The sequence below is a fragment of the Aquarana catesbeiana genome, linkage group LG07, assembly GCF_042186555.1.
Source record: "Aquarana catesbeiana isolate 2022-GZ linkage group LG07, ASM4218655v1, whole genome shotgun sequence".
Lineage (NCBI taxonomy): Eukaryota > Metazoa > Chordata > Amphibia > Anura > Ranidae > Aquarana > Aquarana catesbeiana.
Window position 1 is genome coordinate 76,030,465 of NC_133330.1, and position 16,106 is coordinate 76,046,570.

Here is a 16,106-nt window from a genome sequence, read left to right on the forward strand (position 1 = left end):
AACGACTCCTACTTACAAACGGAGGGAGACAACAGGAGGTGAGAGGAAATCTACCCATAGGAAGGGAAATTCTCTCCTGTAAGAGTTAATATGGTAAAAATGTGTCTCCTCCACTGATTTATCACCAATCCTTGTTTCCCTTAAAAACTCAAAATTTTCAAAATCCAATTGTCATTGGGACAGAAAGTGAGGTGAAATCTTCTGAACAGGGGCAGAAACAGCAAAACAAATGTTACAGGGGTGATAACCCTTCCCTATGTTTTCCAAAAAGCTTTAAAATAGATTTTTTTGCTGGAGCTACACTTACAAAATGTACCTGTTCCAAATTACAAACAGATTCTACATAAGAACAAACCTACAGTCCCTGTCTTGTTTGCACCGCTGTTCAGAGTATATAGGGCCTGGGGGCCCAACGCCTTTGCTTATTTTAATTTGGGTGTGGGATTCCCATTAATATCCATACAAGACCCAAAGGGCCTAGTAATGGGCTGGGGGGGTTACCCATGCCGTTTGTCTCACTGATTTTCATCCATATTGCTGGCATCCGACATTACATTAACCACCTGGCATCCGCGCTATAGCCGAATGACGGCTACAGCGCGGACCTACATTCCCGGGAGGACGTCATATGACGTCCTCCCCTGTGCACGCTCCCTGCGCGCGCCCTGCAGGGCGCGCGCCGGGCGCGTTGTGATCACCGAGTCACTGAGACTCGGCTGATCACCGATCTGTGTAAGGGGCCGGTCCCGGCCCCTTACCATGTGATCAGCTGTCAGCCAATGACAGCTGATCACATGACGTAAACAAAAGATCGGTAATCGGTTTTTTTTTTTACTCACGCTGACAGCGCGAGTAGAAAAAAAAGCCGATCACCGGATCGGATGTGAGGGACATCGGTCCCCAAGTGGAAGAGGCACATCTGCCTCATCAGTGCCCAATAAAAGTGCCACCTAATAGTGCCCACAGTGCCACCTAATAGTGCCCACAGTGCCACCTAACAGTGCCCACAGTGCCACCTAACAGTGCCCACAAGTGCCACCTATCAGTGCCCACAAGTGCCACCTATCAATGCCCACCTGTAGTGCCAATCAGTGCCACCTGCCACTGCCACCCATCACTGCCACCCATCAGTGCCCATCACTGCCACCCATCAATGCCCATCACTGCCGCCTATCAGTGCCCATCACTGCCGCCTCATCAGCGTACATCAATGAAGGAGAAAAATTACCCGTTTAAAATTTTTTAAAACAAAATATAAAAAAATAAACTTTTTTTTAAAAAAAAAATCAGTTTTTTACATTTTTTTAATAAAAAGTAAAAACCGCAGAGGTGATCAAATACCACCAAAAGAAAGCTCTATTTGTGGTGAAAAAATGATAAAAATTTCATTTGGGTACAGTGTTGTATGACCGCGCAATTGTCATTCAAAGTGCGTCAGCGCCGAAAGCTGAAAATTGGTCTTGATAGGAGGGGGGTTTAAGTGCCCGGTAAGCAAGTGGTTAAAGCCTCAAGCAGTTTTAAATGACTTTTATTCCTTTAGAAATGTAATTTTGTGCAGGGACTGTTCTAAGCACAGGAAACATGCGTCACTTTACAGGCATACTATTGACACCCCCCAGGTACGATATTTAAAGGAATATTTCACTTTTATTTTTTCATTTTAAGCATCATTAATTCAATACAGGGCATTTTCACCCCCTTTCTTCCCAGGCCAATTTTTAGTTTTCAGCGCTGTCGCACTTTAAACGACAATTGCGCGGTCGTGCGACGTTGTACCCAAAAAAAATTGACGTCCTTTTTTCACCACAAATAGAGCTTTCTTTTGGTGGTATTTGATCACCTCTGTGGTTTTTATTTTTTTCGCTATAAACAAAAGAAGAGCGACAATTTTGAAAAAAACACAATATTTTTTACTTTTTGCTATAATAAATATCCCAATTTAAAAAAAAAAAAAAAATTTTTTCCTCAGTTTCGGCCGATACGTATTCTTCTACATATTTTTGGTATAAACAATCGCAATAAGCGTATATTGATTGGTTTGCGCAAAAGTTATAGCGTCTACAAAATACGGGATAGATTTATGGCATTTTTAAAAAAAAATATTTATTTATTTTTTTACTAGTAATAGCGGCGATCGCGATTTTTTTTCGTGACTGTGACATTATGGCGGACACATCGGACACTTTTGACACATTTTTGGGACCATTCACATTTATACAGCGATTAATGCTATAAAATTGCATTGATTACTGTGTAAATGTGACAGGCAGGGAAGGGGTTAACTACTAGGGGGACACAAGGGGTTAATTATGTTTCCTAGGGAATGATTCTAACTGTAGGAGGCGGGGACGTACAAGGGGAGGAGACCGATCAGTACGTGGATCTCTGTGTTTACACACAGAGATCCACGGTCCGGCCCGGTTAACGGCAATCGCGGGTGCCCAGGCCGTCATATGACGTCCACCCAGGATGGGAGATCCCAACTGTGGACGTCATTTGACAATGGCTGGGTAGCGAAGTGGTTAAAATCACTGCTCCTAAAAAAACGTCCGTTTTTAAAACTGTTTTTCCATTGATACATGTCCCCTGGGGCAGCACCCGGGTCCCCAAACCCTTTTTAGGACAATAACTTGCATATTAGTTATTAAAACTTGCACTTTTGATTTCTCACGTTCGAGTCATTTCCTGGATGCGAACCGAACCGTGGGGGGGGGGGTTCGGCCCATCCCTACTCTGGAAGACTTGTTTTGAATTAACAATTTTTATAATGCTTTAGCAAATTTTGTATTATAGGGACATTCTTACTGCATGGTCCACTACTTATTTTGCACAGACAGCAGAATCATATTCTCTATGAAAAATAAATTTTAAAGCTAAACTTTGGGCACAAAAACTTTCACTGAAATATTTCTCACTATTTTGCTTTTGCAACAATATAAATCCACTTTGTATGCAATAAATGCCTTTGCAAACCTATATATTACCTTGTAAAAGCAGTAGCAACATCATCATTGTCCTGCACAAAGCCTGTACAGAGAGCAGAGCTGTAGGAGGAACCCAGCAGGACACACACACTAGAGGCTGCCTGCAGAAAACTAGGAGGGGCAGATACAAGACCAGTCACCATGCATAAGGAGAGAGAGCAGCAGTGTCTAATCTTTATTGCAGGAAGATTTTCACAATGGATTATTGCACAAATCTGGAAGAAATACACAGAACACACCAAGATTCAAGTAAGAATACACATGCCTTTTTTATTTAGACAAGATTTACTTATCCCATAGTTCAGATTTAGAGTTAGGTTTGTGCCTGTACAGATTCAGGCAAGTGGTTATTTCTAAGGAGAATGCTGTACCTACATGACTACCAATGTGTGCAGGGACCAAAGACCTATGTATTCTGCTAAGTAAGTGTTATAAATATATAAAGCAGCTGGAATTGGGTGTCTGCACTGTTTGATTTATTGTTGGCCTAACTGTGGAGATACATTTGACCGGTCAATGGAAGTGGTGTTATCAGTGAGACACATTATTCTTTGGAGATTACAACTGGGTATATGTCTATTTTTCCTTGGACTTAGAGATGTCTAACATTTTCAGTTATTTTACAACTGGATCAATAATGCATCGCTGCCCATCGTTATATTTATCAGAAATGTAACCTTAACTGATAAGTGTAATAAGTAGTCTTAGGCAATGTGACACCTGCTATTAAACATTAAATGATTTCCTTCATTATATCATCTTTGGCTTTGAGACACAGACTAAACCTTTTCTTGCTATAGTCACAAATGCAAATACTTGATATACTGTATGTTTCTACCTGATTATACTATCAAGGTGAGATACGATGAAGGGAATGTTTAGCCTGCAATAATGGTTTGTTTTCATTTTCTACTAGTATTTGCTGCTACATTCACATTGCAATTTATATCATTATTGTTACTATATCAAATAAAAACTGTGATTTCTAGAAACATATGATATTGGGATTGTAAATCTATTTTCAATACTTACCATTGTTTTACAATGTACATTATGTTTTTTTAATTTTTTAATTTTTTTTTAGAGGGGGCATTGTGGCTGGTCTGTGTATAATATATAATATTCTTTTGATTGTAGTGGTAATTTGTCATTAAAGTGGAACTATGGTCAAACTAAAAAATTACCTGAGTGAGGTAGGTTACCCATACTAGTATACCTAGACTCCCTGTTTTAAGTACCCCCCCCCGGAACATTCTGTAAATACATGTTGATTCCACCAGTAGAACCATTGAAAGGCCTTTGATAGGGTGACTACCTTCTGTCACGAAGTCCTTTCAGCTATGTCAACCATGCTTGAACATGTCAAAAACAATTTTTCTCCCTAGAGAGTACTCAGAGAGTGTAGAAGTGGGGGGCGTGTCTGGCACGTGAGCTTAATGGCCGCTTGAAGAAGGAGCTCCGCACAATGACCCGAGGAAATCAGCGTCTGCCAGCCTCTCGTTGCCGACACTCGATGACCCGTGATCAGCAACGACTCCCGCAGCTCCCGGGAGTCATGTCACTCAAACACAAAGAGGATAGACTGCCCCGTAAGCTGACGGCCTACGTCTACCAGCCGACCGCGAGGCACAGTCAAGATGGCGCTGCGGCTGGCTCCCTGCACTCGCAACTCGAGGCTTCTCTCTCCCCAGGGTTGCACACATTGAAGCCAACATAGGTGACTTTACCAATACTGTAAATTATATAATCGATACCCAAGAGGACCAGGCTCATGACACTAAGTGGATTAAGGACAAAATAGCGGATTTAGAAGACAGGTGCAGACAGAATAATTTCAAAATCCGCGGAATCCCAGAATCCGTCCAACACGCCGACCTATCTACCTATGCACGATCTGATTAAGGCAGTGCTTCCTGACACAAAAAGCATAGAGCTGGTCATTGACTGCATCCATAGATTACCATAACCCACATTCCTAGCAGACTCGGTGCCCAGAGACGTAATCCTTAGGATTAATTTCTATCATGTGAAAGAACAATTCATGCAAAAATCAAGAGCACTGGGAACCCTACCTGATCCCTATAGCCAGCTACAAATTTTCACTGATCTATCTCAGCATACCCTGAGCCGTCGCAGGCAGCTTAACACCATCACCAAGTCGCATTGCAACAACCACATTCAATATTTCTGTCACCTACAATGGAACCAAACACATGATAACCTCAATACAAAATGGGATGAGGCTTTTGCAAGAGTGATCCATTATTCCGGAAACCTCTGATGTAGTCCCCATGGACCAAAGCAACACGGGTCACAAAATAGCACAACCTCTTCCACAAAGACGCCACAGGAATCACCCTCCCACCTAACAAGCTCAGGAAAATTACAGCCTAGTGTTCTGTTGTGTCATTTGCCCACGCTCGGTCGCAAAAACTCTTTAACCCCTACCTCGCATTCCTAGGCACCAGTTGTGCCCAATACAAGGAAGCGATTTCTCAGTATTGACCTAGCCCAAGTTTCAGTTTTCTTTATTTCACTTGCTCAACTCTCCACGTACGGTTACACCAGAATACTACAAGCTAATATCTAAAGAGTCTCCTTATTTGTATTTTTTTCTTTTAATAAGCAAAATGTAAATTATTAGGTTGTCCAGACCATCGACATCTACACTACCGTTACATTCTATCAACGGCGTCAGATACGTCAAACACAGCGTCCAACAAACAAAGACCCGGACCTCATCTCACCGTAAGTGTAAACCATCTAACTCACTATTTCCTAATACCTATCGGCTATGGCAATCAAAATCAATATCTATTAACGCCAAAGGTCTTAACCACCCAGTGAAAAGAGCATCCTTGTGGAACCTAGCCAAACAAACTCGCTGTGACATCCTGTGTACGCAAGAAACACACTTCCAAGAAAATAACCCACCCACTTGTACTAACAAAAACTTTAATAACATCTTTACAGCCAATGCGCCCTCTAAAAAAAAAGGTGTTCTAATCGCTGTTAATAACTCCCTCGCTTTTCAATCTCAACAATGCATAAAGGATCCTGAAGGCCGTTACCTCATCCTGATCTGCAACATCAACAATACCTGTTATACCATCGTAACACGCTAAGCGACCAATATTCATCAAGCACGTTTCTTGCGCAAACTGCATAAAAAAGTTAGTGCTATACAACAAGGTGCAACAATTTGGTGTGGGGATTTTAATATTACCCCTGACCCAGCAATAGATACCACCTCTCATCCCAAAAGAGGTAGATAAGCTCTAAAACCTTTTCTCTTAAATATCCGTTTATATGATGTATGGAGGTGCCAACATGCAGACGAGAGAGATTATTCATTCTTTTCTCCTTGCCATAACTCATATTCGAGGATTGATCTTTTCCTATCAGACCAATGGACATTGCAAAAAATATCTTCTTCCACCATCCATCCCACCACGTGGTCCGATCATCCCCAGTGAGCATAGTTCTAGAAGATACCCCCAAAACGACCCCCTCATATCTATGAAGAATGAACACTAAGATTCTGCAAACTGAACCCTACGCTCCATCACTCCGCAAAAACCTGGAACTTTTTCTGTCACAGAACAAGGACTCAAGGCATTTATGTGGGGTCTTTTTATTTAATTGGGAGCTAGAGACAAAAGGCAGAGGAAACAGCGCATTGAATTGCTCTTATCTGATATTCAAACCACTGACTCCCTTAATAAACAACAATCAAACCCTGAACTAAAATCCAAATGAATCTCACTCAGATTAGAGCTCAGATCTCTACTACTAGAGAATTTTGATAAATCCCAGAAATGCGTTAAAATGAAATTTTATGCCTCTGGTAATAAAGCAGGTAAAATGCTCGCCACCAAATCAAGGAATATCAAACCAAATCCTCTATCCCCTTTATTTACCATCCTACCACACACTCCAAGAAAACCAACCCACAAGAAATAGCAAACACATTTAGCACGTACTGCAGTACCCTTTACAACCTAAAAGATGTGGCTTCAGCTGTCCAACCCGAATCCTCTCATATCCAGTGCTTCCTAGACTCGCTGTACCTTTCTTGTCTAACTCCAGCAAAATTAGAAGATCTTTATGCCCCATTTACGTCTGTGGAGATTGGCAAAGCCATAAAGGCCCTTCCTAATAACAAAGCTCCAGGTCCTGATGGTTTTGTTGGAGAATATTACAAACAATTTAAACACATTCTGGTTGACCATATAACCCTGCTCTTCAATGCCACTGCTTCCTCAGCCTTCTTTGCTCAAGAAATGCTGAAGGCCTTAATGATCACTTTATCGAAACCAGGGAAGGAACCCATGTCACCCCAAAATTTCCACCCTATTTCGCTGCTTAATCATGATGTGAAACTTTATGCAAAAGTAATAGCAAACAGACTGATTGATTTAATGCCAATGCTAATTCACTCCGACCAATCAGGATTCACGAAAGGTCGTCAAACCTCCAACCCTTCTCTGCTTCTCTCTCTGGATGCAGAGAAGGCATTTGACAGGGTCCACTGGCTTTACCTAGCTATGACATTGGAGAAATTTGGTTTCCAGGGTCACATTTTCTCCGCAATACTGGCCTTATACTCCTGCCCCTCAGCCCAAGTATATTGCTCGTCTATGCTATCAGCAACTTTTAACATAACCAATGGCACAAGACAGGGATGCCCCCTCTCACCCCTAATTTTTAATTTAATGATGGAACCCTTGGTTGAATAAATTAGGTCCCAACACGACATCTCAGGATTCCATATTGGCTCCACTGAACACAAAATCTGCCTCTTTGCGGACGATGTCATCCTTATGTTAACCAATCCGGTCTCCTCCCTGGCCTCAGTACAAAAATAACTAGATGAATTTAGCTGTGTCTCATATTATAGAGTAAATGCATCTAAATCACATATCCTACCTCTAGGAATGACAATACAGCAACAAACCTCATTAAAAAACAAATACCCATATGCATGGGCCACAGACTCCCTCTCCTACCTAGGGGTCTCCTTAACCAAAGCAACATCTCCTTAACCAAAGCAACAATCTCTACCAAGCCAACTTTATCCCTTCTTACACAACCTCCCTAAGGAATTAGATAACACCTCCAAAATGATACTCTCATGGTCTGGCAGACTGGCAGCATTCAAAATGCTTAAACTACCCCAACTACTATATCTATTTAGAGCACTCCCCATCCCCATTCCTACATCCTTCTTCACACAAATGCAATCCATTCTAGGACATTTTGTCTGGTAACACAAAAAAGCTAGAAGCTCTCACACCATCCTCATAAAACACAAATCAACGGGAGGAACAGGTTATGTTAATTTTAGAGATTATTATAATGCTACAATCTTAGCGAAAATCAAAACATGGTTTAACTCTGACTCCAACTGCCCATGGAGTACCATTGAAGACCTCCAGATTCCTGGACATAACCTACAAAAATGGCTCCTTAGCTCACCTAAATTGAAGAAAAACAATAAAAATATTTCCCCAACCATACATGCATCCATATCAGCTTTCAACTACCTCCTTGCCAACACCTACAAAGGATCAAAAACATGCAAAATACCCCTCCCACTAGATACTATCACATTATGAATCCCTAACTTACACCTGGCCTCCTGGCAGAACAAAGGCATAACACAAGTTGCTGATCTATACACAAACAAGCTCCTCAAATCATTCTCATCACTTCAACAAACATTCTCTCTTAGTACAAAGGACTATTTCAAGTTTAACCAAATTACCCACTGCCTACTACACAACCCTCAATGACATACCCATAGAAGCGTGGTGATTCCTATTAAGCAGTACAACCTCCACCAAAGGCATCTCTCTCTCTTACAACACACTAAAAGGCAAATCCATCTTCGACAAACTCACTCCTATGTAAAAATGGGAAAGGGACATAGGCTATTCCTTTACTGAACACTAATGGGAAACAGCAATACTCTCCAACCACAAAGCAACACGCTCCTCCAACTTATGGGAACTCACTTATAAATTCAATCTTAGATGGTATATCCCCCCATCTCAACTTCACATATACGACCCTTCTGTAGAACCCGCATGTTGGAGACATTGTGGTCTTCCAGGAACCTTGTATCATATACTTTGGGAATGATCAAAAAATGTCATTTTTTGGAAAGAAGTTTTTCCAAATACTATCAGAGGTCATAGGTATCCCCACCCCCCCAACCCCTGAATTAGCCCTGCTTAACATCGGAATTGATAATCTCCCCCACCAACTCCACTGAGTAACCATTCACATTCTGCTAGCAGCGAGACTAACAATTGTCCGCAACTGGAAATCTCCTAACCACATTAATAGTGATGAAGTAATATGCTTGGTACACACACATGGGTCATACGAATGTATGTACTGTATGTATGTACGGCAGAAGGACATCTATCCTCTGCCAACAACAACTGGGCACCATGGACCAACTGGTACCGAAAGGCTTACCATACAAACACCTGAAATCCTGTACTGTCATTGCTCACGCTACCTGCATAATAGAGATTAGTATACTGCATAATCCGATGTTTGATGCTCTCGAATCCACACACACATACTGTGAATATACTCCAACTGACCTCCCGATCTCTGGCAACCAATCTACATATACATTTTTATTTTTATTTTTCTTTATCTCTTTATTTGTTGTTTCCCTTACCTCTGACACAGTTTGATCCCAAGGGGGTGTCTGGGGGAAGGGAACAACACTCTCTAACCTATGTATAGTATTTAGCATTGTTCATATGGTTCACATATATCTGTTATCTGTTCACAGGCTATGTCATACACTTCTCTATGACTGTTTAATCTTACCATGTCTCATTGTATGACAGATTCTTCTTATACCTGTTCTGTTGTTATGAAAAACTTCAATAAAAACATTGAACTAGAGAGTGTAGAAGTGTAAGTATGTTAGGATTCTATGATCTTGTAGGCATTACAAACGTTTACATTTTTACACATGCTTTTACAATGTTTTTTTTTTTCCATTCCCCTTGAATCTTCAGAGATGTCAAATGTAGACGTTAAAAGTATATGACAGGCCTTTTTTTAACATTTTTTAAGCAGAAGTAAAAAGGAGCTACAGTTTTGTTAGAAAGATTTAAAAAAAAATCTCTGGAGTTTTTCAGTGGCAACCAATAACAAAAAAGTGGAAAAACAGCACATGCAGCGCTTGTGAAAATCACATAATACTCCTACCAAGTAATTGAAACGTGCATGATACAAAAAACATCACCATAAAACATTAATATAATAAAGGGCATAAAACTTATGAACTGCAAAGTCCCAAAGGGAAAGTCCAGAAATGCTTTGAACTGTCTTCTCAATGTGTGGCAGAAAGAAGCAGAGAATGTGTATCCCAATAGCCTCAAAGCCTTTCAGCAATAGGACCACCACACAGACCATCACTGTGTATAAAGGTGGGGGCTTACCAGACACAAATGATCCTCACTCAGGAGAGGTCAAGTGGCACTTGCTTTGATATTGCACAGATATTTTCCTGCAACTGTTGTCAATAGACCTCCTTCATTGGATATTCTGCAGAATCAAGGACATGGTGGCTTGTTAAGTATTACTTGTTTCCTGCACTCACCTTGGCTCTTGAAACCATTTATAAATATGGATGAAATGAATGGCTGTTCATACCACATTTCTGCCAATACCTTTTGATGTGCTGTTTGGTGCCTCCCAATAGGATTATGACATACAGAGAGGCATTGTGAGTCCAAACAATACAGGATATATGAACTAGTGTGGATTCCTTCCTGGGTGCAGAACCAGTCCTGTTTTTTCCAGTGTTCTTGCTAGTTCATTGGTTGTGATGTGGACTCATAGTACTTTGCCATTGTGGGAGTTTATCCCTACACAATCCTCTACAGGTTCAAGTGACTTTACTAATCAACAGCCCAATTTATCTATAACATAACAAGCATAGTACATATGATGTTAATATATACATCACATAAAGAAACATTAGGGAAAAACAATCTTGATCTGAGGATTTTTGGAATATGGTTTTGGTGTGCATGAACCGGGGTGTTGTGGGCCTCAGTCAAAATTGTGCAATATTTATTTACCTACACATGTTTAGCATTTGTATTGAGGAATATATAACATAAAATACTCTGACTGGGTTGAACCCTCTTTATATAACATCATTTGAGTCATTTATTGTGCATTTTTCTTTACACATATCACAAGTGGTTCTAACTTAAGATGTTGATAATAAAATAATTTTCTTTTTCTATATACACAACCAATCACTGTCCAAAGCTTGCCGCCTCAACCTATGCAATATCACCAAATACCTCCTCATTGGATTACCTATACATAGGCTATCCATCCTTTAGTCCATCATGAATGCTACTGCCAGAATCATTCACCTTACCAACCGCTCAGTGCTTGGTACGCCTTTCTGCCAATCCCTCCACTCACCCAACAAATTGAATTCAAAATACTAAAAACAACTTGCTAAGCCATCCACTACTCTGCCCACAGCTACATCACTAACCTAGCCTCAAAATACCAAGCTAATCCTTCTCTGTTTCTCCCAAGACCTCCTGCTTTCTAGCTCCCTTCTCATCTCCTCCCATGCTCGCCTCCTGGACTCTCCCATCCTCTGGAACTTTCTACTCCAATCTATCTGAATATCTTCTAGTCTGTCCACTTTCGACAATCCCTGAAAACCCTTTTTTTTAGGGAGGCCTACTCTGTCTCACCTAATAACTGTAATTTTATTTTTCTCCATCAGCTCATTCCCCAAAGTCATTTCCTTTTGTATCTCCTGACCCTCCCTTTTAGATTGTAAGCTGAAATGAGCAGGGCCCTCTGATTCCCACTGTATTACATTGTATTGTAATTGTACTGTCTGCCCTTATGTTGTAAAGTGCTGCGTAAGCTGTTGGCATTATACAAATCCTTAAAAAATAAAAATAATAATAATATACAAAAGTCCCTGCACTTTAGTGTGTTTCTTTATGGAGGTTATTATGTATTAGGTATTATTTGAAGTGAAGTTCTTAGAGTCATAGCAAGATTTTTAGCATTTTAGGACACATATTTGAATAGGTACCGGTGACTCTTCCACCTTTATTTCCTGCTTTTTCAATTTTTGTATTTTGTTACACTATATGAACCCCCTTTTGAGGCAGGGAGATCAATATACAGGGTCTTGAGAATGCTTTTTGTTTTGGGTTGTAATGGAAATTTGTAAGTTCTGTATATAATTGTATTCTATTTTGTATGTATTGCACACTGCCCTCACTGTGCACACAGCACTAATAATGTTTTCAGTAAATGTTTACATTCTTTTGAGTCCTGATTAGAATTAGCCTGCCTATGTAATGCCCCTTGTTACCATAAACGTACAATTGTAATATTAATGTGATACCTAAGTAATCATGTGCATAAAAACCTTCAATTGCGTCATAATAAAGCAGAACAGTTATTTGGAAAGATGCTGAGCGTATCTTTTTTGTCTGTTCCCTACTGCAGTAGTTATTATTAATTTGGAACCACTAATCAATATGAGGATAGGAGTTGCCTATCATCAATTTAACCAAGTCAGCATGGCGAGCTTTGCCTTAGGAGGGGATTCCAGGTGATCCTGAGTATCCGAAACGAGGAGCTTGAGATGATCCGGGAATTTCTGATAATCAGCCGGCTGAGGTAAACCTTTTGCTTACATTTGAGTTATCAGACTTCCTTGATCGGTAAGGCATTTTCGGGACAAAGGGTACCTATTTTACTCCCCTTAATCTAACTGTATTGATTGGTGGTTATATGTTATGTTGTCCCTGTCTATTGTGCATCGGAGTGTTATAGATAAGAAAGGGAAGAATAGTGCTGTTCACAGGTATATGTAGTACATCTGCTAGATAAAGTAGTTTAGAGGCAAGAGGGTATAGGCACATGTAGAGAAGACTGGCCAGTCATTATGGGCATTGAGTTAAGTAAGGGAATGAAGGGTAAGAGACCCTCAAAAATGCCCAGCACAAAGAGGAGCGCTATATATAAACCGAAGGTGCAGTTCCATCCATACTGAGCCCCTAGATTAATGGTTAAAGTGGACAGGGATCCACAATGGGTAACTGGGTTACCAAGGTCCACAGGGACTAAGAATTATGCAGAGTAAACAGCTACAGAAACAGCTATCTATGTGAGCAGGATGGATCAAGGGTGACAATAACACCAGACAGAAAGGGACATTTTCATGTTAAGTTGTGGGATGAATTTGGGGTCAGGCACTACAACTATTAGAGTCAGAAACAGAGAAATGAGAGGTAAAACAGAATACTTTATATGTTGTCAGAGAGGGAAGATGGGATGAGCACTCTGGCTGCCCGTCTGATCATAGATGCTAGATATAAAATATATCTGAACACAATAAGGAAAGCAGAATTTAGGCAGGGAAATATTATTGAGAGTTAAAAGAAAGTGAGAGAATGATATGCATGTGTTGTGTACAAATGGGAAAAATGTGAGCGATTTTAGAGAGATATTGGTGTATGTGTGTGCGAATGCTGGGACCTTTAGTTCTATTGCTTGTGTGTGTGTGTCATGTACGCAGATGTGACCCCCTCCTTTGTGCTCTCATGAAAGAATGTGGCTGAGATGAGAGGTCAGTGATTAGCTGGAAGGACACCATGCCAATTCCAGTTTTTTAGACAAAACATTTAAAACAAAATGTGCTGGGTTAACGAATCTAATGATAAACAATGTGATCACAATTATTTTGAATCTGTTTTCCAAACATGGTAAAATGAAGGTTACATTTAACCGTGTATTACACAAATTGAATATCCTTTGATAGTGGAAACAGTGCATTTAAAAAAAGGGAAATTAAGTAAAATTAAGTAATAATGAGTATTAATTTCTAATATGAGTTTAACAATTTTATTAATAATATAGATATATTGAAACTGGTTTAGACAACCTTTGGTTGTAAATGAAATCCAGGTTATTGGGGAAAAAATAGGATTAGTTTAGATTAAGATACCAATTTTGTAATTTTACATTTATTCAATAAGCCCTTATTGAGAGAAAAAAAGATTAAGATAAGGTTGTTATTTGGAATACAGCTGCCATAATATTTAACAAAGCCAAGATGGATGGGATACATAAGAAGTTTTTCTACAAAAATGAAATTTTAAAATTTTTGATAATAACTTGATGTGCGGTCCAAGATGTGAGAGTAATAATAAATAAAAATTTAAATATAACAGACCCATCACATCAAGTTCACACACCCTGCTAGGATAGAGGCCACCTGCAGCCAGTTGTTTTATAGTTTTTGATGCTTTCTGGTCCATCATACAGATTGTTGATCCTTTTGTTTTTATTTTGGAAATCCAAAGCAGAATGTGTGGATTGTGAAATGATGTGCCCCTTTTCCTTGTAAGTACAGTGGTATAAGCAGAAGAATATTTTGGATTTATGGGCATCTCTGCATGACCGCAGGGTATTGTTATCATTTATTATAATATTGCCAGGAAAAAGTTGTCTTTTGAAACATGAAACTGGAGTACTTACACAAACAGCATGATAGAAAACAAGCCATTGTAATATATTTATGCAAGCTGCACCCAGTAATGAAGGGTTCATCCCGATATATCAGAGCTGCAGTTTTTATGCAAAGGTGCTATTAGACAAAGTTAGAAATTGATTTGGTCAAACATTTAATATTTAATGGGCCGACATTCTGTGCAGCAAATATACAGATAACTAAATGTTTGTCTAATGAAAGGTTTAAAATATGAGTTTGTTTATGTACAAATCTAACAATGAAAAATGCGTACATTTATTCAAAAGAAAGGAAAAGACACGTGTTAAATTGATGACGTAGGAATCAGCTGCTGTGAGCCCAGTGCAGGACACACTCCCTGAAGACCCAGATATTACATTTTTTGTAGATTTGAGTATGCAGTTTATCACCCAGAAGGATACTCTGTATTCAAAGTCATTGGATCTTTTTTCCCCAGCTCAAGAAGCAGAGCTCCATGTTTTAGCAAAGCCTGTGAGCTATAAAAAGAGTGTATATTTATATAGATAGTCGAGATATAGAGAGCTTTTGGTTCCATTTGAAGGGACAGAAGTTTGTGTTTACTTCGGCAGGTAAACCAATAAAGCATGCCAAGTTAATTTGATTGGCTGTTTTCAGCCTTCCAGGTTCTTGCTGAGGTAGCCATATTAACTTTCACACATGGAAGCAGACCAGGTGACTAAGGATGCTGCATTTACAGCCCCGGACACTTGATGGGTCTATGCAACTCACAGATTCCACCCTAGTTCTGGCCCAGTATAGCTGGGATTAATAATTCAACTTTAAGGACCCCAGAACGAGAAAAACAAATGGTCCACAGGGGGCAACTTCTTATGAAACAGGACTTTGGGAAAGGTGATCATTTATGTCTGCCAGCCACTCTTTTCCCTCCAGCTTGACACATGGACCGTGTCATCAGTCACAAGCAGTTATGGCTGCCTTAGTAAATGAGCGTGGGATAGAGCCAGGGTTGACAACAGTTGTTTTTATAACATACCACTTCTTGTTTTACCTGTTACCAAAGGTGTTACCAAAAGCTGAACATCCCTTCCAGAGGTTACAAAAAGATATATCCAGATGCCCAAGTTAGGATCTTATGAGTATGCATTTTGTCTGTATGGACATGTTTTTTAGATGTCCAGTGGAAAATGCTACTGCAAAGGCCACAGTAAAAAGTGTTATCAGAAGTAGTTTGTAAGTACAGAGTGCCAGAAAGTGCTGAGAGTAACAGGGGAAATCATTTTTTATAGGAGAGTCCTTGCTAGAAGTTTTGAGGTTTTATTTTTACACCCCCTACTGTCTACAATGTAGCGGAAAAAGTAGAGTAAGAAACTAGAAAACTTTTTCCTGAATGTTTTCTTATATTTTATCAAGCCCCTAAGGGGGATGTTGGACTCTCTCCCTATGGGATTTTGTTTGGGAGTGTGTTACTCACTTGCTTATATTTTGTCTCAGCAGCTGAAGTCCTCCATTCGGATCTCACAGAGAATGTTGCTGATCTTTTAAGGTTTTTGACATACTCATTTATGTGTTTTCTCCCC

At 39.9% G+C, this 16,106-nt stretch overlaps 1 protein-coding gene across 2 annotated transcripts in view; it reads left to right on the forward strand.

The window, feature by feature from the left end:
* The window catches only part of SLC6A11 (solute carrier family 6 member 11), a 473,797-nt gene that overhangs the window by 100,915 nt on the left and 356,776 nt on the right, over positions 1-16,106 (forward strand). The window contains exon 1 of one of the 2 annotated variants that reach the window (XM_073592348.1): positions 3,090-3,233. The exons of the other annotated variant lie outside the window; for it this stretch is intronic. Coding sequence (XP_073448449.1) covers positions 3,182-3,233 — 52 coding nt within the window. The 5' untranslated portion in view covers positions 3,090-3,181. Of the gene's footprint in view, positions 1-3,089; positions 3,234-16,106 lie in introns of those variants that run through there. 2 annotated transcript variants of the gene reach the window in all.